This window comes from Acomys russatus, chromosome 11, assembly GCF_903995435.1.
Source record: "Acomys russatus chromosome 11, mAcoRus1.1, whole genome shotgun sequence".
NCBI classification, from domain to species: Eukaryota; Metazoa; Chordata; class Mammalia; order Rodentia; family Muridae; genus Acomys; species Acomys russatus.
In genome coordinates, this window is record NC_067147.1 from 9,658,075 (window position 1) to 9,684,172 (window position 26,098).

The window sequence follows — 26,098 nt, forward strand, 5'->3', positions numbered from 1 at the left end:
CATGTGTGGGAAAGAATAAGCCTTGTCACAGGTGGGAGCAGTCTTGGCGGGCTTTACCCTTGGGGCACCCCATGAATACCTTGTGACAGACTGAGTGGAGCCATCCTGGGTCTGGAATTCAGGGAGCAGACCTGGGAACCCCACCTGGGCTATTGTCTTTCTAATTGACCCTCACTGGAGAAGGAGCCGGTCCTTCCCACGTGACTCAGGCAGTTGGGGAGGAGAGAACAACAAAGTCAGCTGGGTGAGAGAGCGGAGGGAGCAGCGGACTGGCTGGACCAGCATGCGGGCCAGAGAGACACCTACGGGATCTGTCCCGTGGACCAGCTACCGAAAGGTTCACTCTTTTGTCCCTTTAACCCTTTTTTCCTTCTTGTGTAAGCTAGTTGGGTTGTATAATAAAGTTTTATTATAAAGAAACAGAGCCAACATACATGACTACTTCACACCGCTGCATGTCTGCTTTACACTGCTGCATGACAGCTTCACACTGCTGCATGACTGCTTCACACTAATGCATGCAGCGGTCTGAGGAGTCCAGAGGCCTCTACTCAGATAAAGCAAAGTCTTTGACTTCCTTGCAGGATGGAATCTCAAGGTAAGCCATTGTGAAGCAGAAATGGACTTTATTGAAGGAAATTATAACATGGGCTAAAGTTGGGGAAGTTAATAGAGAAGTTAACATACCTGAGAACACAGGGAAGGGCTTCTCAAGGGAGAGACACACTTCATTGTCTCCATAATAGCCATAGAACATGGGTGGGTTTTGAAGCCATTATCTAAGAGTTACTAAAGACTTTCAGTGAGATGAAAAGACAGCTCCTGGGCTGGAGAGATGGCTCAGAGGTTAAGAGCACTGGCTGCTCTTCCAGAGGTCCTGAGTTCAATTCTCAACAACTACATGGTGGCTCACAGCCATCTGTAATGAGATCTGGTGCCCTCTTGTGGTGTGCAGGTGTACATGCAGGCAGAGCACTGTATACATAGATAATAAATAAATAAATCTTTAAAAAGAAAAGAAAAAAAAAAGATGGCTCCTGTGGTGCTGAGACAGGACTACAGTTGATAAGGTCAAGCCTAGATCAAGGATGGAGGAAGTTGTAATATCTCCACTGTAAATAAAAACTCATAGTTCTATTTGCAAGATTCCCAGAAAACATTCAGGAAAGGAAAAAGGCCCTAGCCTAGATTATATATGTGCAGTCTGCAAGCCTAGCTTATTCCCATTTTAACATTTTCATTTGAAAATGTTCCTATATTTTAAAAATACTTTCCATGCCATCAACAATTATAGACAATGTTAATAGTATTGATTTTCTATTGGCCGCGGGGCTTCACCCAGACTCTAGCACAAGGAACCCCATTTCCTCTCTCTGTCTCCACAAGCTTCCCTTATTTATAGCCTGCCCCACACCCACACAAATACACCCTGCCCCAGCAGCCCAAAGCAACAGGCCAAGTGACCATGGACTGAAATTCCTGAAGCTATGAGTCAAAATAAAACTGCTTTGTTCAGTGTTTTGTCACAGCGATAGAAAGCTGAGTGCTCTGTGAAATATTTTCTGTGCACAAGACCCAGCATCCCTGCTCTTGTCCCTCCCTATCCCTTTCCATTCCCTACGTGGTGGATGCCCCTCGTTACCTTGGGACATTGCTCTCTCTTTAACACATCTGTACAGTTATATCTTCATTCAAGTAATCCTTCTAAAGTGTCCCTTGACCCTCGAGACCCCGGCTCCCTTCACTCGTCCCTTTTATAACATTAACCCACACTTTATCTTCATTCCTCTTCGTATGACTCACTCCTAGCTTTACTGTCAGCACCTGTTCAGTGAAGGCAGGATTGACTCAATCCTGCTATGCAGGCAGTACATCCAAGTGCCTGACTTAGAGAGGTCAGTGTCAGACAAAAGCTTGACATGGCTGATTCTCAAGGCCAGCAGATTTAAACAAACAATGGCAAGTATGGCCTGGAGGCATGGCTCAATAGTAGAGGCCCCTGGCTAATCTCAAAAGACCCGGGTTCAATTCCTAGCACCCACATGATAGCTCACAATAGTCTGTAACTCCAACTGGGATAGATGTGAGGACATCCTATTGAGACTCTAGGTGAGAGAAGTATGAGAGAATGGGGAAATAGAAGGGTCCAGAGGGTTCTAGAAACATACAAGAAGAACATCATGATGAGCGGATCTGGGCCCAGGGGTTCTGCTCAAACTACTGCACCAACCAAGGACAATACTTGCAGTAAACATTGGACCCCTACTCAGATCTAGCCAATGGACAAGACATTATCCATAGTTGTGTGGAGGGTGGGGACTGACTCTGACATGAACTCTGGTGCCCCATATTTGACCAATTCCCTTTGGTGAGGAGGCCTGGTGGCACTCAGAGAAAGGATAAGCAGGCTACCAAGATGAGACTTGATAAGCTATGATAATATAGTGGGGGAGGAGGTCCCCCTCGGCCACAGACATAGGGGAGGGGAATAGGGTGAAAGCAGGAGGGAGGGAGGAACAGGAGGATACAAGGGATGGGATAACAATTGAGATGTAATCTGAATAAATTAATTAAATAAATTTTAAAAATAGTCTGTAACTCCAGTGCTAGGGGGTCCGAGATACCCTCTTCTTTGGACCTTCATGGCACCAGGAACACACATAGTGCAACACACTCATTCATAAAATAACAAATACATCTTTAAAAAAAAAAAAAACATCAGAAGAGCCGGGCGTGGTGGCGCACGCCTTTAATCCCAGCATTCGGGAGGCAGAGGCAGGCGGATCGCTGCGAGTTCGAGGCCAGCCCGGTCTACAAAGGGAGTCCAGGACGGCCAAGGCTACACAGAGAAATCCTGTCTCAAAAAAAAAAAAAAAAAAAAGATCAGAAGAAAATACTAATGAGAGGCTGTTTTTGAGCAGAGTCTGAGAAAGATGACAGTGGGCCTGGAGGGATGTCTCTGAGGTTAAGAGTGCTTCTGTTTTCTCATGGAACCTGAGTTCAGTTCCCAGCACCCATGTTTGTGGTTGCCTGGAACTCCAGCTCCAAGGGACCCCACATTTTCTTCTGGTCTCTGTGGTCACTAGCACACTCATGCACATGTCCCCATACACACATATAGTTTTTTGGGTTTTTGTTTTGCTTGTTTGTTTGTTTGTTTGTTTTTAAGAAAGACCTGATCCTTCCCATGGGTCACATTGGCTCTGGCAGGCAGGCAGGAGGCACGAAGCCTAACTTCAGCACAAGACCAAACTCAGTACTTTTGGGAGCATGGACTGACACCTAAAAGGCTGGTGGGCTGCAGGAGACCTGGAAGCAGAAGTTACATCCATCTATTGGTCCAGATTCAGGGAGGAGAGATGCTCTTCCAAAGCCACATGCCAAACTCTCTGGGAGTGTAAGAGGCGTGATGCCATGCTTTGCTGGACTGGTCCGGAGACGTGGCAGACCTGTGAGGCCTGGGCACCTTTAGGATCTGCAGATTTTCTGTGCCTGCTAAAGAATGTTCGGATGTTGACTTCCCCTCTTGAAAAAAAAATTAACATTTACTGATAAAGACAGATGAATTCTGGCAGCCCACATATCCCTTCAGGATATTTCCCTCCCCATCTCCTACTCACACACCTCTAGACCCTCCAATCACTGAGCTCCTTTGGGTGGGACCACGCTAGGATTCCCTGTTGGTCCCTAAGCCACTCCAGATATTCTAGCTTCAAATATCACCAACATGGTATACATGACTAGCGTAAGGACAACAAAGCGTGTCTCTTTTCTGAGAGACCCACACTTACATCTCACTTTCTTGCTTGTTTTCTTTCTTTATCTTAGCCCTCTTGGTTAAAATTAAATAATTAAAATTAAAATTATGAACTAAAAATCATAAACTCCAACTTGGCTTTATACTGGCTTACACCAAAATTCTTTTTTTTTTTTTTCCCAGCAAAGTCAAGAACCCAATTTCTAAAGATTAAGTTTCCCCAAAATTAAGAGAACTCCTCAGACTGTGGCAGTGGCATGGAGCAGTGCATCTATCCCTACTGCCACCAAAAAAGGGAACATCAAGTGTGAAAAGGTGCTGGGGGATGGTCTGATGTATTTTGATGCTAATTACCGCTTGCTGTCTCTGTGACCCACCCTTTGCTTAATAAAAAGCCACCCCACCAGGGCAGGGCAAAAGACATAGGTAGGGCTAGGAGGGAGAGGAATTCTGGGAAGAAGAAAAACCCCCACGAGGAGAAAGGAGAGAGACCTGAAGGGAAGAGAGGAAGACCGCCATGGGTTAGATGGAGGAGAAGCCCATGGCTGGCGTGGATGGAGATTTGGCCCAGATGAGGAGCATTAGCAAGTGTTTGGGATGATGGATGGGAGGTAACCTGATAAAAGTTATTAGAAGCAGATGGCCTGGGACTGAGACAGGGATCCCATGCCTGAGGCCCCACTATGCGAGGTGGTGTAGAGGGTTGGTATCTGCCCTGCCCTGGGTTAACTAAGGCTATTTTAAAAATATAACAAGTGTCCGTGTCTTGATTGATTGCAAGCCGGGCCTACAGATAATACAGATAATTTTGAAAAAGCAATAAAAAGGAGCTACAAAAAAGTTATAGATAAGAGCAAATACTTTTTATTAAGAAATTTGAAGTATGGGCTGCAGAGATGGCTCAGAGGCTAAGGGCACTGACTGTTCCTCCAAAGGTCCTGAGTTCAAATCCCAGCAACGACATGGTGGCTCACAACAATCTATATTGGAATCTGATGCCCTCTTTTGGCCTGCAGGTATACATGCAGATACATACATACATACATACATACATACATACATACATACATATATATACGTACATACATACATAAAATCTGGCAGCTTTCCCGTGTACCAGGAGATACCCTCACATTCACTTATGTATGGTAAATAAACAAACAAGTAAGGAGGATATAAAATTGGGACAGAAATACAATGGGGGTTCCTGAAGGGAACTGAGGGTGTGTGTGAAGGGTGAATATGACCGAGATCGTGTGTAGACTACCAAAATTTCGAAGACTCAGTAAAATTTTTTTCTTTTTAATTATAGCGCTTTAGGATGGTTCGGTAGTTTAAAAGTGGTTGCTGCTCTTCCAGGAGTCTCAGGCTTGGTTGCCAGAGACCCACACTGGGCAGATCAAAACTGCCTGTAACTCCAGCTTCAGGAGATCTAATGGCCTCTTCTGAGCCGGTGGGTTTGGGGCTGATGAGACGGTGACATGACGCTCTGGGTGATAAGACTTTGTGTTTTGAGTACATGCTGTAACAGAACCAAACGGAGCAACTCTGGGGGGGAGTGGGGGGGCCCCTCCCGCCCGACGCACCCTAGAGAAGAATTCTGTGAAAGCCTAAGAGGGGACCTTAGGGCAACCGGGCTCCAGTATTGACTGCCTCCCATGGACCTACGTTTTCCCGCACACTTGCTCAGCTCCCGCGAGGTCGGAGTGGGAGAGAGATGCTCCCGCGAGTCAGTTCGCCAGAGTCAGCGGTTGTCTGCACGTGCTTTCGGTCCGGTCTGGGACCCAGACACAGGCTGGCCAAATGCGATGTGGAGCGCCTGGGCCCACCAATCGAGCCCGGATGGGTCCAGGGCCTGCCTGCTGGCTTCTCTGCTCTGGCTGAGCTTCCTGCCCCAACATGCCCAGGCCGCCAGCATCTCCAGCGCTGCAAATATCACAACTGCCCAGACCGCTCTATCCCTGTCAGAGGGTAAGGAAACATGAGCAAGAGTGACTTCTAAAGCAGGAGGCAGGTTTTCAGTGGGTGTGTACCCTCCCTTCCCCTCGCCTCGAAATACAGGCAGTTGGGAGGGTCTACGGGGCTTTTACATTAGAAAGGCAGGCTGGGGGCTGGAGAGATGGCTCAGAGGTTAAGAGCACAGTCTGTTCTTCCAAAGGTCCTGCCTCAGTTCAATTCCCACATGGTGGCTCACAACCATCTACAATGAGATCTGGTAGGCACCCATGCGAGCAGAATATGTATAAATAATAAATAAATATTAAAAAAAAAAAAAAAGAGCCAGGCGTGGTGGCGCATGCCTTTAATCCCAGCACTCGGGAGTCAGAGGCAGGTGCATCGCTGTGAGTTCAAGGCCAGCGTGGCTTACAAAGTAAGTACAGGACAGCCAAGGCTAACACAGAGAAATCCTGTCTCGAAAAACCAAAAAAAAAAAAAAAAAAGCAAGCTGGCTTGAGACTGGAGACTATGACTCTCAGTTCAGGGTCAAGTTTCATTAGGTTGGGATAGGGGGGCATACCCATTCAAAATGACCATGACCTTGAAAAATAATGGCCTCTGTCAGCCTTAGGGCTTGCCTCTTTAGAGCTGTGCTCCGTAAGTTTATGAGGTCAGGGGAGAGTTTTGCTCTCCCCTCTGTTCTGTGAGCCTTGCTGAGAGGAAGCCTTTGCCTATTCCAGCCCTCCCCCTGTCATTCAGGGGTGCTCTTTGTCACAGGAGCCTTGCCACTGTACTCTGAAGCTTGGGTATGCCCGCCCACCTGAGAACAGAGAGGAGAGGCCACTGTGTCTTCCCCCACCCCCACCCCCAACGCCGGGTCCTGCTGATGCTGACATTTGGGGCACCAAGCACATGCATCCTGAATGCAGGTGCCTCGCGGCTGGGCTTGTCTCCACAGAATGTGGCAGGACCAGATTCCAGGGGAAGATCTTTGGCGGTCAGAAAGCAGCTTCTGAGCGGTGGCCGTGGCAGGCCAGTCTGCGCTTGTATGGAAGGCACATCTGTGGAGCAGTTCTCATCGACAAAAACTGGGTAGCTGGAGCTGCCCACTGCTTCCAAAGGTGCATGCTCCCTCCCTGGGGCCCTTCTGCTGGGAAGGGGTGCAGGAGAGTCACTAGGATGGAAAGAGAGGAGTGAAGGAGGCACAGCAGCCATTTCCTTCCTGGCAGTGTTCTGGGAGAGCTTGCTGCGAGCTGGAGTGCTCTTGTGCTGCTGCTCCCCTGCCCTCAAGTGGTGTCCTTCCCCTGGATGCCAGCCCTGATCATCACCTGACACCATCTCCTGCCAACCCGGGTCTTGTATTACAGCCAAAGGTCTCATATTTTGTCTCTCACCCTGGGGATGCCCTCTGCCCTTCCTGGATCCGCAACTAACTAGTGTGGTTGTCACAGTGATGCACTCGTTACTTTTAAACCACTAGCTGAAAGGCTTGCCTTGGCTGTGATCTCACCAATTAGTGCTGGGAAAACGGGTTCTAGTTCCGAAGGGGTCACCCCCGGTCTTCTCTGTTCTCTTTCACGAATGTTAGGGATCAAAACTCTGTTCCATTGAGTATACGTCAGTTCCGGCTGCTTGTTTGCCTCTAGATAGTTCCCACAGGTGGCAACAGGCCTGGTTTCTCCTGGAACGACAGTTACTGTGTCCTAACCTAGCCAGACACAGCACAGGCTCCCCTGCTTATTGAAAGTGACAAACCTGGGTTCCCGTTCCCAAGACTGGACACAGTTACCATGCATCCTGCATTGTCTGGTGCGGGGCTCTCTGCAGGGCCCCTTCAGGACATGTTTATTGGAAGTTCATTTGGATTCAGGCCTTCATTAAATTGGAGCATAGTCCTCTCCAGAGAGGCATCCTGGTACCGTGTGTGTGTGTGTGTGTGTGTGTGTGTGTGTGTGTGTGTGTGTGTGTGTGTGTGTGTCCCAGTAGAGTCAAGCACATATACCTTGGCCTCACTGTGTTCCCAAAGGGAGCAGGGAGGGTATGGGGTTCCACTTACATATTCAGCATCCGTGTGTGCCAGGCCTGATGTGGAGGATCTGTGAGACCCACCTATTAGGAAAGGGAGGCAAAGCCATTTCCTGTGGTGGCAGATCATGAAGGTTATGTCAAGGAGATGCCAAGGGTCACAGCTGCAGGGGCCTGAAAGAAGGGGATTGGGCATGTGAGAGAGCCACGCTAGTGGACTTGCAGACTAGAATATAATTTGTGTTCCAGAAACAATAAGTTTTTTTTATTTGTTCTTCCATTTTCTCCACAAGTACATATCGATGCACAGGGATAGGAACACAATCTTGGGAGAAGGCAGTGGGTGAGGTTTGGGATTTGGGTCATGCTAGGCAGGAAGTGGGGGTCTTTGAGAAGGACATAGTGTTGTAAAAACAGACCAGTGAGTCTTTCCTCCTCCAAGATGAAGGGGTGCAGTCTGAGGTACTTCTGATGGTCCTACCCAATCATAAGATTGACAGTCCCTAGGGTTCTGGGGTATCAGGAAAGAGCCTTCTGTATCCTCAGGCTCTGTGTAGTCATCCTGCCCTTCAAGAGGGAAAAAAAAAAAAAAAATACCCCACATATTAGGAAAGGAGGAAATGAAGAAAAGACAGGGTGGGTGGGCAGACAGATAGCACTGACCGCACACTTACAAGTCCTCCGTGTGCACTAGGTCTCTAAACCCAAGTGACTACCAAATCCTGCTGGGCTACACCAAGCTGAGCAGTCCCACCCAGTACAGCCGGGAGATGTCAGTGAGCAAGCTCATCGTTCACAAAGACTATGACAGATTCCACCGCCAGGGAAGCGACATTGCCCTGATGCAGCTGGGCTCACCAGTGGAATACAGCCCCCACATCCTCCCAGCCTGTGTCCCCAAGAAAAACAGAAATTTCCCCAAGAATCAGGCCTGCTGGACAAGTGGCTGGGGGCACCTCAGAGAAGATGGTGAGTACAGGTGACCAACAGGTGACGAGGAGGCCAGGGGGAAGAGACGGGAGGCCTTCCCAGGGCTGGTGAACCCCAGTTTCTGCTTCAGAAGCAAACCTCCCCCTTTCAGATCAGAAGTGTGGGCTCTTTGACCCAAAGATACCCAAGATTCAGGGTTCTGAGTGTTGTCGACCCTGGGCACCAAACAGTGGGGGTGCTACCCTGGCCAGGAAAGACACTGGGTATCTTTAAGATGAGAGGGACTTGCTCTCCCTGGCAAGGGGCAGGTTGGGGTGTTTAAACTGGGGAGCACTCACCTCTCTGAACCCCACTGTCCATCCCTTAAGGCAAGGAAGCTGTTCTAGCAGCTTTTACAATTGGCTCTTGTGTACACGTGGATCAGAATCCACGGACCCACACACCCGGGACCAAAAGCCTTAGTACTGGGGAGTGGGTCGCCAAGTCCCCATTCTCTAAACAACACAGAGCGGCGACTCTCGCTTGCCTCACGTCAGCTGCCGTGCCCTCTAGAGAGGATTTCACGTGTGCAGGATGATATGCACAGGTTCTCTGCGTACTCCACACAGAGAGAACTCAGTGTCTGTGCAGTTTGGGGTCCTGGGCCACAGGAAATGCCTGCTGACGGCAACGGACAACTGTGTTTAGATTGAAAGCACAGGCTACCTGGGCAAGGATTTTACACAGGAGGAATGCTTTTGATTTAAGACACTATAACGGCAAGTTTAGTAGAGTCGATGTAAGCTTGACATGAAATGTAGGGTCTGGCAAAGGAACCCTGAGGGGCTTGATGGGAGGAGGTCCTCTGAGGTCAGGGCTAGGGTCCTCCTCCCTGCTCCCAGCCTCAGTGTCAGTCTCAGGCTAGTCAGCAGAAGATTGGATCCGCAGCATTAGAAGAGATGGACTTTCAGTCTCTAAGGGGCTGTGCCTGGGTACGTAGGGTGTCCTGGTCAGGTCAGGGGATGAGAGTGGAAACACAGAGGGAAGATGTGGGCTGGGGCAGCTTTCAGGCAACAGAGAACCCTAAGAACCTGGACCATTGGCCATCTTCTGTTCTGCCCTCTCCTGACCACAGTTGCTGGGTCTTCCGTCTGCTGCATCTCACATCTGACCCCCTTCCCGCAGTGCGCCTGCCTTTACCCGATGACCTGTATGAAATAGAGCTCATCGTCATGGACAATGAACAGTGTAAATTATTCTTCCCACCGCCACAATCTGCCTCCACTAGAAGCTACTACATATATGATGACATGGTGTGCGCTGCTGACTACCAGATGTCCAAATCCATCTGCGCCGTAAGTGAGACCTGCCCAGGCGCTCAGCCACGTTGTCCCAGCCCCTTCCTTCTGTGTCTTCTTTGGACTTCATCTCCTCCATTTGTTTGTTCCTTTACAAAGGCGGGGCTGAGGAACAGCACACTAGGAAAACGGGCATCCCTTGGACTGCCTGAGGGATTTTTAGAAATTAGCTCAGTGGGTCCATGAGATGGCTGAGTGGGTAAATGTGCTTGCCTCTGAGCCCACAGGCTTGAATTTGATCTACCATGAGACCTACATGGTAGAAGTGGGGGGGAAGCAACTCTTGCAATTGGCTCTCTGAGGTCCACATCCGTGTCTTAAGTATGCAAGCATGTGCAGTACATACACACCCACATAAGCACGTATGCACACACAATGAGTGAATAACAATTAATTTAAAAAAAAAAAAGACTGATACACTGATGTAGGCAGCTCCCCCTCAAACCCCATTCCTTCCCCCTCATTCCCAAAATGATCCTGTCTTGGCTTTAGAAGCACTATGGCTCCATGCTGAGACCTAAACATGCATCAGACAGAATTGAGACTTTTGCCTGCTTGCTCTTTCGACAACAGGATGCTATCCAGCCATGCCTCTGTATGGAAACACTATACATTTCCTTTTTCATTTTCATCCTGGTGGCATGTGGTAGTTTCTGTGAGAGGTCTCGTGATGGCACTGCCCTGAAAATGCTGGAGAGGTCATCACACTAGCAGTAAAACCGCCACCATGCCATGATGACAGAAGCATGTGTTCGTGCCTTACACATACTCCAGGCAACGCTCCAATATGGCTATATAGATCTACACTCCCACCAGCAGCAAGGGTTTAGGCTGCTCAACGTTGCAGCCATTCTTTGGATTATCTGCCCATCTCATTTTAGCCAATGGGTGTGACTTTTCTCATCTTGTCTTTTGTGTTTCTTTCTTTTGTTTTGTGTTGTGTTGTGTTGTATTGCTTTATGAGACAGGGTTTCTCTGTGTAGCCCTTGTAGTCCTGGACTCTCTCTGTAGACCAGGCTGGCCTGGAACTCACAGAGAACCACCTGCCTCTGCCTCCCCCCACCCACCCCCAGTGCTGGGATTAAAGGCCCATCTGTATGCAATTTTTTTATTTGTGTTTTTCTGATGACTAATGTAGGTGGGAATGTTTTTTATTTATTATCCTGTAAGCATAGTCACAAGCTTGTGAGGTTGGTTTGCCACCAATGGCATCAGGTGTTTTTGATTCATAGGAACTCGTATGGGGCGTGAGCCCATCACTAGTTTGGGTGCAATCTATATTGTTTACATTTAATGGTGGGGGAACTGACTCTGGAGAGGACCTGGGAAGCTCTGCTTGCTTTCTTTCTCTTCCCTTGGCTGCCCTCTGGCTTCAGAAACGTATGACTTTACTTCTTACCTGCACTTCCCCTGCTCCTTGGGAAAGCCAGACCATGCTGGGCATCTCCTTCCCAGCACATGTGAAGGTCAGAGGGCAGCCTGTAGTCCTTGTTTCTCTCCACAGTGTGATTTCTGGAAATTGAACACAGCTCACATGCTTTGCATTTACAAGAGAAGGAAAGGGCCAACCCTGTGTGCTGAGGGGTCCCACCCACTGACTGCCACCCTTTTTACTGTACCCTTCTCAGGCCAAGCCTGCAACCCTCAGGAGCTCCAGAACCTTCATGGGGGTGGGAGGGGCTTGATTGCCCACTGCGCACCTGTGTCTCTGTCCATAGCTTGCCGCAGTCTAACCTCAAGACTTCCATCCAGTCTTGGCTCAGAGAAGTCCTCTTGTGGCTTCCTTTGTGAATCCCCTTGAGGGCTGTTCTGTCATCTGTGCACCCCACTCTCCATGTAGGGTCATCAGGTGTGTGCCCACCATCTCCTGTGTCTCCTGAGTGCTCTGTGAACAAAGACAGTTGTTTTGACATTTCAGCCCAAGGTTGGTGGCGACTGTGGTTTTGTTTTTCAGGGTTTTTTTCTTTTTGTTTTGTGTTGTTGTTGCTTGCTGCCTTTTGGTCTGTGAGATAGGAGTGCTTCTACCCATGATGCCAGGGACCATCCCATCTCAAGGACCAGTGTTTGGAGTACGTACCTCTCTCCTGGAACCTCAGAGCTTCCTGTGATCTACCTGGCTGGGTGCACAGAAGATGGCTTTTTTTTTTTTTTTTTTTCTTTTTTTCCTGCTCAGCACTTACTGCAGCTTGGCATCTTCTAAAAGGAACTCAGCCAAGGAACTTGGGAAGCAGCAGTAACGTTGTTAAACAAAACACAGAGGTGCAACATCAGGGATGCTGTTCTGGGGCAAGGGATTCAGCCAAAGATTACAGGTCATGCCAGGGGGAGGGGGGGGCAGTCAGCCAATCAAATTAGCCAATCACCAGCCCTTTGGGACCTGGGAGACTTCTTCCACACAGACAGCAGCGCAGAGGGCAGATATCCAGTGCCTACACTGTCCACCAAACGGTGCCCAAGGTTCCCTTGGCAGTTTTGTGGGAAGGGGCTCAGGTCCCTTCCCTGAGGATACTGGCAGCTTGTGCTGGGATTCTCTGAATTGCTCAGATGGCCCTGATGAGCTACTCAGACAACAGAGACACATGGTATCCGCTGTAGTCTCTCCCTCCCGGTCCTGGTACCCGCTGTAGTCTGTCCAGCCCGGTCAATGTGAGTCCCTCCCTTTATTAGACCCACTACCCGTGTCCTCTCTCTTCTCAGGGAGATTCTGGGGGCCCCCTCGTCTGCTTACTGGATGGCTCCTGGTTCCTGGTAGGGCTGACCAGCTGGAGCGCCTCCTGTGAAAAACCAATTGCCACCCCCAGTGTCTTCGCCAGGGTCTCATACTTTGACCAATGGATTAGTGACAACAAGAAAGCAACACCCGATCCAAAGCCAGAGGACTCCTACAGACCCCCTAACCAGCAAGGACCCCCTTATAAACCAAGACCCCCTGGTGGTTGGACTCCCTGGGGCAATAACAAAAATCAAGGAATGGTTATAAAGCCAATGCTCCTCGCAGTCCTGCTGTCTTCTCAGGTCCTTCTGCTCCCCTTGATTTAGTTCAGGACTCTTTGATGGAGACACGGGAACTTGGACAGTCAGCATGTCCTGCGAGCCACCTCACAGAGCAGTGTCTTCCACACCTCCACCTGTGGGCCTACCTGTCCATCTGAGGCCACATTTGCCCCAGGCTGGGATAAATAAATTTTAAAAAAATAAAAAATACAACTAAAATATAAAGGAATTTGTGACTTTTTCTGTCCCATCAGCACCACTCCTCACAGTCTGCAGGATTTCCAGCTGCTCAGTCCCAGAAAGCCATGCCCTCCTCCCTGCAGGATTCCGTGACAGGCCCGCAGAGCCATGCCAGCTACGATGGTCGGCCAGCCTTTTCACTGAACACCACATTGCAAGCTTCCATCTGTGGGCTCACCTGTCCATCTGAGGCCACACATGCTGCAGGCCTGACAATAAAACAACTAAAGAAACTTTTGGATCCCTTTTCTTTTGTCCCATCAGCATACCCCACCCTCTGTGTCCCATCAGGCTTCCAGGTCGCCAATCTCAGAAAACCATGTCCTTCCTGGGCAGGGATAGTGGGTGAGACGGCCATGGAGCTGGCCTACCAAGGCAGGAGCCAACTGTCTCCCAGCTGGCTTCCAGAGACTATGGCCCACTCCTGCCCCTTAGGGCTGTGCGTTCTTTCAGGAGAATGGGCCATTGTATTGGGCCAAGTCTTCACCAGGTGGCTGTAGCAGCTCCCAGAGCAAACCCCAGCTTAGCCATGCAGAGCATCCTGCAAGGTCAAGGTCACAGCAGCCTTCTAGGGAGTTTGACCATGAACTGTGAGGAGCCCTGAGGGCTGACATCTCAACAGCAACCCTCAAAGCTCTGCTGCAAGGGTCAACAATCACGCTAATATTACACCTCCCTACTCCAAACCCACCAGTGCCTGATAAGCACACAGTCCTTGTGGGCTTGCTTTAACCTGCACTGGCTGAGGCTTGGCAGACCTGGGAAGGACTTGGCTTAGCACCGAGCTGCCCTGCAAACCTATCTGGGTCACCACACCCTCTTCAGTCTGTGTGGGAGCTCCCTAGGGCTCCACAGCAGTTTCACCCTTCAACATGAACTGCAGATAAGGGAGCCACTGGGCTCTTCGCAGACCCAGAGTGCCCTGAGAGAAACCTGGGTGCTTTGAGCAATCCTTTCCAGCCCTGTTTGAACATCCCAGCAGGTGGGAACAATACAGCTCTTATGTACACAATCAGCATACTATGCCCAGTTCAAAGCCCTCTGCCACTAATTCAAGATTCCCAGTGTGCATCTTGGGCGGGTGGGGGTGGCTTCCTTTCTTTCCTCCTTTTCTTCCTTTTCCTAAAATGGGTTCTGGTTCTAAGTTTCCATCACTGTGACAAAAATGAAAAAAAAAAAAATCCAAGTAAAAAGAGGCTTATTTTGGCTCTTGGTTTCAAAAGCTTCAACTTTTGATGTTGTGTTTTTGCAGGAATGCTGCGAAAGTGTACCATGCAACAGACCTCATGAGAGAGATTTACTCAAGGGAGGGGTATGCAAATGGCTGCCTTTGAGCCAGCATGGAAAAGAAAGACAGCGGGCCCTGAGGGTGCCAGGCTTTATAAGGGGTATGGAGGATGCACATAGAGACAATACGTGACCATGGGAACAGTGGAAACGTGTCACATTGGCTGCTAGTGATGGTGGGGAGGCAGGAACTAAGTCACTGAAGGTGGGGTGGGGGATGAGGGTACACCTGGTTCTGGAACATGGGTGGTTCTCAGTTTACCAACATTCCTCCTCCTTGTTTGTTATAAAAGGCAAGGGCATAGGAAGGGGTGACTGGTGAGGTGGGAGTGAGGGCACCATGCTCTTTAGACTGCTTCTTGCTATCTGGGTGTGTCGACACTGTTGATCCCCAGCAGCAGGGCATAATTGGTAGTCGTAAGTCTCCAGCCCTGGGGCTAGAGGTTGGTAACCCTGTAGCTGTAACTGATTGTTTCATTAGAGGTTTTGGTTTTTTAACGTAGAGAAGAAATTGATAAAGCAGGGCATCATTGGTAAAAGCAGGAAAAGGAGAAGAAGGTAGGTCAGAAAGGGAAATAGCCACTTCCATATGGGGTTCTCAAAGGCCCGGGGTGTCATGATATATAGTGATGATGTGGCAGTGAGTGGGGCACTATGGCAGGCCCATGTCAAAGTGTGCACCCCCTAAGGAATTTGCCGGCGTCGGTGCATGAGGAACAGCAAAACCGCTCTAGAACTCACGGAATGCAGCCCAATGGTTAGCAAGCCCACAATGGGCGTGCCTCTGCGAGGCATAACACCAAGTACTTCGTGCCCTGAGGACTTCATGCTGTTATGGAGCACAGCTCTGCTTGTTACCTTTGCGGTCCTTATAATCCTCTTAATATGTGAATTGTGTGAGTACTATTAAAGGGGGCTCCCGGCCCCTCACTGGGCAGTATCATTGGCATACGCAATAACAATGCTTGATCTCTTTCAGGCATTGCTGCTGGAGCAGATTAATGATTCAACCACCATCTCTGAAAACAACCTGCAGATGTAGATTGCTAACGATGATCGTTACCCTTAGAAAGGATTTGGATAAACAGATTGTTTAACAAGGTTAGGAAAAGATGTTTTTGCTAGTGGCTCTGACATAGAAAGTCTCGGGGAAAAAGATTGCTTCACAAAGTAAGGTAAAGATGTTTTTGCTGTTGGCCCTGATGCAGAAAATCTTAGGGGACAATTGAAGTTAAGAGAAAGTACACCCTTATCAGTAAAGCTAGGGACTTTTTGAGGTGGGCAAAGCAAGAACAATGGCCCATAGCACCATTGGCTGACGTGACTCCTTCAAGCAGGGCTGGTGACTGAGATGACGATTGATTTCCTTATTCTATTTTTCTGTCCTCAGCTTCCTGATATGATTTAATAAAACACACTAATGAGTGGATGAGCACCTTTAGGACTTAAAGTAGAAATGGCTGATTCTTTTTATACAGGAGTTTAGATCTGTGATTCTTTTAAGATCTTTATAAGATTACTTCTTAAGATAATTGATTCCTTCTTTGTAACTGTAAATTGCAGCCTGCCAGTAAAGACAAGCTGGCTGAGAAATTCCCTTGCTTGCTTACAGTCTGTTAATATGTAACAAGTTGCTTATGTACAAATGTACGTGGGTTCTTAGAAATAATTTGTTATTCATGTTTGTCCCTCACTCATAATATGTAAAACACTTGATCATGTGACGGTATTGGGGAGCATGATTTTCTTATGTATATCCGTTGTAATCATTTATTTATAGAGAGACGGAATGTAAACACATTGTGATTTTTGTACTGTGTGTGTGCGCGCGCGCGTGTGTGTGCGCGTGCGTGCATGCACACGTGCGCACGCGCACACACATGCATGGTTGTTTTCTCTCCTTTCCCTTTCTTTTTTAGACGCTTGCCACCATCAGTGGAAGCCCCTGCTAGGAGCCATCAGCCCTAGCCCCCCTTGCCACCGTCAGTGGAAGCTATTGGCAGTAACCATCAGTTCCGGCTTGGAAGGTTGCCCTCAGAGAAAGTCTATAGGGTCACCAGCCAGCCAGCCAGAGGATTCACGCCCCACCTCAGTTTTCCCCAGTTGATGTTGAAGCTGGACTTCGGTAGGAATTACACCATGCAACAGGTCTGGTATAAGGTTTATTGTGGGGAAGGGAGAGAAGAGTTAGGGCCTGGAGGATGATAGAGGCAGAGAATCCTTCCTCAAGTCAATACGGTCAGGTATGTATGTCACAGCAAGACCCCACGCCTGCACCAACTTCTATATTATACTGTTCTATACTATCCTTTTCTTTTTATGTGTTACAGCACCATGACCAGAAGAAACTTCTAGAAGAAAGAATTTACTTTGGCTTGCATTTCCTGTAGGAGAGCCCATATTGCCAGGGGAGGGGGTAGAAGCAAATAGTCAAAGCAGGAAGCTGGGAGGTCATTTCATTGACCTCTAACATACAGAAAGTGAACAGGAAGTGTGGCACAGTTTTAAGTTGTCAAAGCCTCCCCTCGGTGAAATACTTCCTCCAAATGCTGTACTTCCCCATAGGCACCACAAATAGGGCCACCCCCTGGGGACTAAGGGCTCAAATACGTCAGCATGTAAGGGGCATTTCTGTCAGTGTGTTACTCCGTATGGGCAACTTTCTCCTTGTTGTAATGTTCAGTAGGCCTCTTTAATAATGATCTTAACAATTACAGTGTCTCTTTCAGCATATATCTTGGCTGTAAGAATAAGTTTTCTTATTTCCAAACTGTACATTTTTTTATTTCTTTCTGTTCCACTTGTCCTTTTTCACTGTAGGATGTGAATAAAAATAAGCAATAATAACCACTTCAATTCGAAGTCTTGCTCTCTTAAAATTTTCTCCATCAAAAAAAAATCAGAACGTTGCTCTTTTAAAAAATCAAGGATGATTTTATAGTGTTTTTGTTTACCCTTTAAGAATGTCACACAAAATGGGAAAATGGGGGGGGGGGAGGAATGGGAGGATACAAGGGATGGGATAAACATTGAGATGTAACAAGAATAAATTAATAAATAAAAATTAAAAAAAAATAAAAATATAAAAATATAAATAAAATAAATAAAATTTAAAAAAAAAAAAAGAATGTCACACAATATATTTTATCATATTCCCTGTCCTTCCCTAACTCTTCCTAGATCTTCTGTCACCTCCCTACCCAGCCAACTTGATGGTCTCCGTCCATCTCCCCTCTCCCTCTTCTCCCGTCCCTCTCTGTGTCTAACAAAAGCCGTGTTCTAGCTTGTGTTGGCCAACTATTCCTGGGCGTGAGGCCCACCCTGTGGAGTGTGGTTGACATACCCAGTACCATTGAAGAAAACTGACTTACCATCCCCTAGCAGCTATAAATTGCTAATAGCTCCTTGGCCAGGGTCAGGGCCTCATACCCACACACCTTTTCTTCCATGCTGGGATTTTGTCTGGCCTGAGCTTGCGCAGGTCTTATGCATGCTGTCAGTCTCAGTGGGTTCATATATTTATCTCCTTGTTGTGTCTGAAGAAAAAAAAAATGCTGCTTCCTTGAAGTCATCCCCACCTCTGGCTCTTATAATCGCTCTGCCATCTCTTCCGCACAGATCCCCGAGTCTTGAAGGGAGGGGTGTGATGTAGGTACCCCAGCCAAGGCTGAGCATTCCAAGGTCTCTCTCATCCTCTGTAGATTGTCTAACTGTGGGTCTCTGTGTTAATTACCACCGACTACGAGAAGCTGTTCTGGTGAAAGTTGGGCAGCGCAATAGGGCATTGGGAGTTGTTTTGGTATAGCTGTAGAATTTCCCTTAGGGCTTACGACCTATCGAGTCTCAGGGTCTTGACCTTATCGACAGTGTTACATATGGGCTCCATCTCACGGACTGGTTCTGAAACTCAGCTTAAGAAGAAAAAAAAAAAATGGGTTGCTTACTTCTGTGACATTTTTGCCGCAGTTGCACCAGAGGGCTTTATATCTTGTCAGGTGGGTTCTAATTGTTTACAGGGTTCACAGCCGGGTGAGGCTGGTGATTACTTTTCTCTTCCGGTGGCACGTATAACACCATCCAGCACTGTGAACATTAGGCCAGGAGGGGTGAAGCCTCCAGTTGAACGCCAGCTAGGTGTCCTATGACACAAAGATATGGTATCTTCAGCAGCAGGGCCTTACAGTCAGGTTGTTGATGGTAATCAATAGTACTGACAATAGCCTGTAATGTGTGGGGATGTTTATAGGAGCCTGTTGACTAACAACTCAATGTAACCTGTTTCTGGTACCTAGGGTTTTATTTGTCATCATAATGTGTAGTTGAGATATCCCCCTTTATAATATGTTAACCCCCCTTAAATTCGTTGTATATATGCTCAATTCATAAACTCATCATTTATATGTATTTTAGGAAGATGCAGTAGAAACCACCCCCGCCCCCAGTGGTCTGATAACTGCTAAGGAGGAGGCAGGTGCCAAGCTGCTTGCTCCCAGTCCTACCTGTTCCTTTCAATGCCCACACAGCATGTTTAAGGCTATTGGCCCTTCGCCAAATCCAGCACAGTGTTCAGGACTCACCATCCATCTCCAATGGGTCAGAGGTCAGAGGAGAGACTGACGATGAACAGTGGGTGGCAGGGAACCTCGGCAGTGAGGCCTGCAAGTGAGGGTCCAGGCTGCTCAGAGTGGCTGTTACCTGGGAGGGTCTACTTGTTTGCGGCAGGGGGCGGGGGGTCTTGTTCAAGCCTCTTCAGTACGTACTCCAAAAGCTCCACCAACGGATACTGAGTTGAACAGGCTGGGCTCTTGTATTCAGGTTTGCCTCCACTGGGGACCTTGAAAAGAGGCTCAGGAAGCAAGGGGGGTCTCACTGTCAAACGTGTTTATTGCACAGCCATTCTCTTATTAATAACATTACAACACTGCCCAGCTTTCCTGCAGGGACGCTGTTGTGCCATGTGCAATCAAGGGTGACTCCTTGCAGCCCCGGGAGGAGCCTCAATGGTCCCCAGCCACACCCTGCAGGAGGAGGCAGAGCAGCAGGAGGAGGAGCCTCAGAGCACTCCTTGTACTTGCTCCACCAGCGCCCGAAGATAGGAAGCCTTTCAGGTCTGGAAAAGAACAGAGAGTTCATAATGTGCATGCATGGGTGCAGGATTGGCTAAAGGAACAAAGCAATGTCTGCACCCATTTTCACCAGAGCCCTCCTTTGCCTGGCTCTGAGGCCAGCTCCTCTATAGGTAGGAGCTGCCTTCCTTCCCCATGTGAGTGAGTGAGTGAGTGAGTGAGTGAGTGAGTGAGTGAGTGAGTACACACATATATATTTTACTATGTACATGTGTATGTATATTTTTTGGAGATAGGGTCACAGTATTCAACCCCTGGAACTCACTATTTAGACCAGGCTAGCTTCTGGCTCCCAGAGGGCTTCCTGCCTCTGCCTCTGCCTCTGCCTCTGGAAGGCTGGGACAAAAGGTATGCGCCAGTGTGTGTGTGTGTGTGTGTGTGTGTGTGTGTGTGTGTGTGTGTGTGTGTGTGTACACAAGGTATCTGCATGCCTCTGGAGACAAAAGGTCAACCTTGGTTGTCACTCGTTAGGCACCTTTCAGATTTTTTCCTCCTTGAGACAATGTCTCTCACTTAAACCTCAGGCTCACAGATTAGGGTAAACTGCCTGGCCACAGAAACCCAGGGATTGCTTCATGAAAACACTGGAACAAACAGGCACACAAAGGAACCCAAAGTGTTAATGTTGGGTACGATGGCACAGCTCTTGGGATGCAGAGGAAGTGGGCTCCAGGCTAGCCAGAGATACACAGTGGTGTCCTGTATGCCTTGGAAGGGGAGACGGAGTGAGAGGAGGCTGACGAGGAGAGAGGGGGAGGGAGACTGGTACTGATGAAGATCCCTGACGTAGATCCTGGCCATCCACAGGTAAAATGCACATGGCACCAGGTACGGACAGAGTCAATCAGACAATCATAGGGGTCACCTTCTCTGGGAGAATGGAGGCCACAAGGGAAGATGCAGGCCCCTTAAGAGGCTGATCGTTACACACAAACTACAAGTTCAAGTACACAGTTTCAGCAGACTTTGTGAGTCTAGGATCCCAAACGGGATCCTTGACCACTGTGGGATGTGCTTGCAAGGTGATTCCTTGATGACATTAGAAAGAAGAAAAGTAGAATGCCCCTTGTACATTTAGATAAAAACTAAAAAAGAAAAGGAAGTTTTTAAGAAAAGGAAGTTTTTATTAATATTTTACATTTATTAAAATCTACTCCGTTTCTTCTTCTGTGAACCCCTACTATTCTTTGTCACATTAGGAAAGAAAAGGATTCCTGTTACTGGTGGATGACTTATTACTGACAGCTGAGAACTTATTATATATTTATCAAAAGGTCTTCTAGATTTTCAGCCATGTCAGAGACCTTTGTCATGCCCGTTACTTTTGTGCATACGTGAAAAGGAAAGAAGGGGAGCCACGTCTGACCACTTGCTACCTGTCAACGGACATCTATGGCTGAGCAGACAACAGGGTCAGGGTTGTTTTTCACTCTTGGAGGCTTTAGAGGCTTCTGTGATGAGGGAAACATCACAGCTCAATGTGAGATGCAGACTCCGTGTTTCTGAAATCTGGAATCTGCAGCCTCTGCCAGGAACCCCTGAGTCAGGTGCCCCCTGATTCTACCCTTACATCACAAGAGCCAGGCCCACCAAAACAACACCTCCCACAGAGCATGTCTGGGATAGTCGAACACAGCACTGGGTATACACCACAAGCCAGAGCTGCTTGGAAGCAGGTACCCTTAGGTCCAGAGGCTGGGTCTACCACAGTGTTTATTCGCTTATTTGTTGGTTGCTTGGTTTTGTTTTAATCGTTGCCAGATGTGCTGTTTAAAGGGAAAGCTGAAGGCCAGAAGCTGGCTCAGTGGCTAAGAGCGCTTGCTGCTCTAGCAAAGGACCAGAGTTCAGTTCCCAGCACTCATGTCTGGTGGCTGAGAACTGCCTGTAGCTTGAGTTCCTCAAGCCCTCTTCTGCCTTCCTGGACATCTGAACATATATGGCATGCACACACAGACACACATGTACACATAAATAAAAAAAAAAATAATAAGTATAAAGAGAGAACTGAGATTGTATCAGGTTGGCCTGGGTCCATCTCATGTTCAGATTCCCACACCAGCAGTCGCCCCAGCCCCCCCCCCCCCCATGTTTGTTGCTAGAGACTAAACCCAGGGTTTAGAACATTCTAAATACATATGCCACTGCCAAGCTGTATGATAGCATTTCTGAAGGTGGAACTGGGGCCCTGGCACATGCCAATCAAGGGTCCCACCTCCAGCCCTTCATTAGTTGTAGGCTCTCATGATTATTTATTCTTCATTCTTGAGGGCGCTCTACCGGGAAGAGCTTTGGCAGACTCTACCCTGAGCTAGCCCCGTCAGAGCAACGAGGCTGGTGGGGGATCTTAGCCTGAGGGCTGCTGGGAGAAGACGTCTACCTGTGCTTCTTCCCACCTGCAGCTATCTTTCCATAGGATTGCAGTGATCTCAAAGGTGGTTTTTCACGTTGCCTTCAGAACCATCATGCCATCCTATGAAGGGGTCGCAAACATTTTCTTAGGCTTCTTTGGGATTGAATTGAAAGCCTGGCCCAGTGTTCTAAATAAAACTATCACAAATGAAACATTCTTTGCATGTTGAGAATTATTCTTATGGGAAAGGCACTCGAGTGACACAGTTGTCCGTCTGCTTGCCACCAGTGAGAGTTTTCATCCCTGAGTCTTTCTGCAGCTAGAGAGGCCATGGATGCCTAAGTCATTAGCTGTGGTGAAATCCAATGAGGTAAGCAGCCAGAAGACACTGATTAAAAATACAGTCAGTGTAACCACGTAACCACGACTGTGGCCCTCCTTAGTCCACAACCATCGTCTAGAGAGCTGGAGTGTGGTATTTCCTGTTGCTGTCCTCCATCATTGCAAATGAACCCTACAGCAGGATTAGTGGCTCAAAAGCACAGGGTGTTACTGTACTCTCTCTACCGGGGCCAGCTACCCTGGAGGCCAGCTTTGATGAATGGAAGCGTATTTTCAAAAGCCCACATCACTAACGTGGCAGCCCCGCACGTTTCCAAGGATGTGAACTGGTGATTGGCTATCCTAGAGGCCGCTCTGCGGACCGGGACCACAAGCAGCCCCTCCCGGCATTCCCAGGGAAGAACTGCTGGTAAGAGCTGACCTCAGGTGAGAAGCCGCGGGATCTACCCTGCTAGTTTACCGCGGTTCCCAAAACTGGAGTACTCCAACCTCTGGGACTCAGGAACAGCAGCTGGTGAATTAAGAGACATAAACCCGACAAATGGAGATTGCTTGAGAGAGAAAGGGCTTTGGGGGCGCTCAGTGAGCAGAGGGGTCGCATTGAGTGTTGAAGGCTAGGCCTGGAGACACTCCTGGTGCTCCGAAAGAAGGGGGAAGGGGATTCACTAAGCAACCACTTACTGTCCTCCTCCACTAGCACCCCAACCCAGAGCCATGGCCAGAGGGTGGGGCCAGACAGTGCATCTGAGGACCCGCCCCCAATACTACACTGCCCGGTCCTGAATTGGGGGGGTGGGGAGGGGAGTAAGGGTGGGAAGGGATGAAAGTGTCAGTGCCACATCCACTGGAGGGATTTAAGGACAGGAACATGGTTCAGGGGTTTATTCCATGAAGTGTTTTCTGGGCACAGTCAAACCACCGGACAGCAGCAGAGGCAGAGGGGGACACTGGGGTGAAGGGTGAACCTTCGCTGGCTATGCCTCCCACTGGGAATCCAAACCAGTTCCTATTAAGAAAAGGAAGGCTGCAGCACAAGGCATCAGGTTGAAATGTGGCCACACCTCCCTCCCTGCTCAGTGCTGTCCTGTGTCCCCAGTGTTTGGACGTCATTAGTGATCTACTCAGCCAACTCAGTGGCTCCCAGATTAACTGGAACCCCAGTGCTCTTGAGAAATTGTAAAATTATAAAATGTAAGACGCTTGCTTGCCCTGCCTACCCAGAGGCTTCTCCCAGTTCTCCTTACTGCTAGCCTCAGGAGTTCCACCCTAGTTCCCAGAATAGCTACATGCGAGCTCCCAACTATCAAAGGTCCCATACGGTTTCCAGTAACCGCCCTAGGGACCCACACCCAAGTCCCCACAAGAGGTCTCCCAACGCCAATGCCCATATGGTCTAGCTTGTAAGCAACCCCACCTGCTTTGCGGTTTTAGCCTTTAAAAACTAGCCTGTAACAATCACTGGGGGTCCTTAGCTTCTCGAGTGCTGTAGGACCCTGGTGCATCAGCAATAAACCTTTGCTTTTGCATCAGTGCGTGGTGCCTTGTGTAGTCTCTCACGGCGACCCCCTTCCCAAGTTGGGCGTAGGGGTCCAACACTCTGGGATGCACCTTGCAGCTCACCATAGAACTAGCAATTCCCTCAAGGAAAATGTAAGTAATAAGAATAAATTCATGGCCAACTCAAAGGAAAAAAAGTGATTGGAACCTTGTTGAGCGGATGCAGGGATCTCGTTTGCTTATTTCTATGACTCCTGGCAAACGCAGATGTTCCCTGGACGAGTGCACAAACCACTGACAACAAAGACACAAGTGTATACATGTGTGAGGTAGAAGTGTATTGTGGGGGGTCGGGGAGTGGGGAGGGTGCTCTTACCACAGTGGCCCAACGTTTGAGGTGGGAGGCAGTACAGGACTGAGAAGACGCATCTGCATAGGCGGCAGCTGTGCAGAGTCCAAGCTCCATGCCCCAGGGTGCCACAGTCTCTGCAAAGAGGCCAAGACAAGTCAGCTTTGTGTCAGCGCGCCCCTCTCTCCCAGGCCAATCCCTGCCCAGCCCACTTATGCTCGCTCTACCAACCTGCGCCTCTGGTCGTGTTCGCAGTAGCGGCCGGTGAAGTGCGCAGGGCACACGCAGAAACTGCCCAGAACACAGGTGCCTCCGTTGTGGCAGCAGCGGGATCCAGGGACCACACCTGCAGGATGACCTGGGTCAGGAGCCGTGCAGGCCTCCGGAGCTTGGCAAGTCCCCTCCCGCAGAGGACAGGGCGCGACAGCCTGGGAGGGGACCGTGCCCGCTGAGTGTGTTTGCTAGGTAAACCCCTCTCTATAGTTGTAGGCTGAAAAACAAGCTAGCAGGAATGTGGGCGGGGCCTGAGACAGCCTTTGGCGCCCTCCAACTTGTTTCTTCTCTCTCTTTTTCTCTCCCTTTCACTGCTAAAGTCAGCAAGTGAATTTGTGAAAAGTAATTAACCACAGGCCTCCCAGGAAGGACCACCCATGGGTGTGTTGTCGCTAACCACACCTGGAGCCCCTGGACATGCTGGAGTCGCCTAAATGTTAGGGAGAAGCCTGTTGTCTTGGTTACAGAGCAAAGCTGCTGGGTTTGCCAACGAAAAGGTGAGACTTCAGAGTAAACACATCACTAAAATTGCCATTTTTTTTTTTTTTTTTATTAACTAAAGGGGGAAAGATGCTCTCCTTTCCACCCGAGTTTCCCGGCTTGTTTCTTCACTCCCGGCACTGAGGATCCACTGCACAGGGTAGCACAGAGCTAAGACTTACTCTCTCCAAAAGTCCTGGCGTGGGGAGGGGAATCCCATGAGCGCCATCCCTCCTGGCTGTCCTTCTCTTTACTGGAATTGCACACGGTCCGGTCCAGTGTCCTCCCCGGGAGCTTGGGAGGCAGGATATTGCGGACTTCTCTGGCACCGTCTTGGTCGCTCTGAGAGCCTTTGAAGGACAACAAAGTAAGAGGCTAGTATTGACAGAGAACGGAGATTCGGGCATTTTATGACTTCGAACTGAAAAAAAAAAACGTTACTTACTGTTTCCCGTTTGGATGATCTGTAACACCACAGCCATCAAGAGCAGAGGCCTAGAATATTTAGAGGAAATTGCTGAAGTTTCAAGTATACGATCAGTTTAAGCACAAGTCAGATGTAAATCATAAATGTAAAATATACAACCCATTTATAACTTGATAAAAATTACACGTACCTGTAACTGTTATAGCACTTGTAGATTTTAAAGATTACAGCTTAGAAAGGATTAAAATCGAAAGCAAAATGCCTGAGAATTTTAACCCCCCTAGGCTAGCTTTCAAACATCTGGATGACTTATGTCCTTACCCGGCTTGGTGCTTTTTCAAACCCACACCTAGGGTGGTTGCAGAGTCCCCTCTCATCTGTGCCTGGGGATGAATGGCCACAGAAGTTGAAACTCAGTGTCCTAGGCCTGGAGAGGAGAGGACCCCAGGCCTTGGAGTCACTAGATCAGTCACAGGATATGCAAGCTTGAGAGCAAGAGCTGGACCAGGAGACCCCAGGGCTGAAGGAGTCCAGGTACTGAAGTCCCCTCAAGTCAGGGCTCCTGTGCCATCCAGCTGTCCCCTAGAGAGTCCTGGCTGAAGAGGGGGTGGAGACAGGCTGCCTGCCTCCTCGGTGCTATTTACTACAGTGATGACAACAGCAGGGTGGCCCATCCCTGATGTAAACCATTAGGGGCAAAGACAACAGGCCCCCTTTAACCTCACTAGAAAACAAACAAGACCTTG

At 48.8% G+C, this 26,098-nt stretch overlaps 2 protein-coding genes across 2 annotated transcripts; one reads left to right on the forward strand and one right to left on the reverse strand.

Moving 5' to 3' along the window:
- Nucleotides 1–5,415: 5,415 nt before the first annotated feature.
- Nucleotides 5,416–13,026, forward strand: LOC127195285 (serine protease 40-like). The gene is made up of 5 exons (XM_051152663.1): nt 5,416–5,728; nt 6,654–6,816; nt 8,415–8,689; nt 9,815–9,984; nt 12,685–13,026. The coding sequence occupies exons 1-5, from the start codon at nt 5,416–5,418 to the stop codon at nt 13,024–13,026; spliced, it is 1,263 nt and encodes a 420-aa protein (XP_051008620.1).
- Nucleotides 13,027–19,433: 6,407 nt separating this feature from the next.
- Nucleotides 19,434–25,846, reverse strand: LOC127195131 (cryptic protein-like). The gene is made up of 6 exons (XM_051152556.1): nt 25,674–25,846; nt 25,371–25,420; nt 25,108–25,275; nt 24,404–24,518; nt 24,200–24,309; nt 19,434–19,618 (listed from the first exon to the last, which is right to left on the reverse strand). The coding sequence occupies exons 1-6, from the start codon at nt 25,727–25,729 to the stop codon at nt 19,506–19,508; spliced, it is 612 nt and encodes a 203-aa protein (XP_051008513.1). The 5' UTR covers nt 25,730–25,846; the 3' UTR covers nt 19,434–19,505.
- Nucleotides 25,847–26,098: the final 252 nt, after the last annotated feature.

Excerpts from the sequence above, each read along its gene's own strand:
- LOC127195285 (XM_051152663.1), top strand. The coding sequence starts at position 5,416 with ATGGACCTACGTTTTCCCGCACACTTGCTCAGCTCCCGCGAGGTCGGA. Across the intron at positions 6,817-8,414 it reads GCTGCCCACTGCTTCCAAAG|GTCTCTAAACCCAAGTGACT; the intron begins GTGCATGCTCCC and ends CGTGTGCACTAG. Across the intron at positions 9,985-12,684 it reads TGTCCAAATCCATCTGCGCC|GGAGATTCTGGGGGCCCCCT; the intron begins GTAAGTGAGACC and ends CTCTCTTCTCAG.
- LOC127195131 (XM_051152556.1), bottom strand. The coding sequence starts at position 25,729 with ATGAGAGGGGACTCTGCAACCACCCTAGGTGTGGGTTTGAAAAAGCAC. Across the intron at positions 25,276-25,370 it reads GATCATCCAAACGGGAAACA|GCTCTCAGAGCGACCAAGAC; the intron begins GTAAGTAACGTT and ends TGTCCTTCAAAG. Across the intron at positions 24,310-24,403 it reads GAACACGACCAGAGGCGCAG|AGACTGTGGCACCCTGGGGC; the intron begins GTTGGTAGAGCG and ends GCCTCTTTGCAG.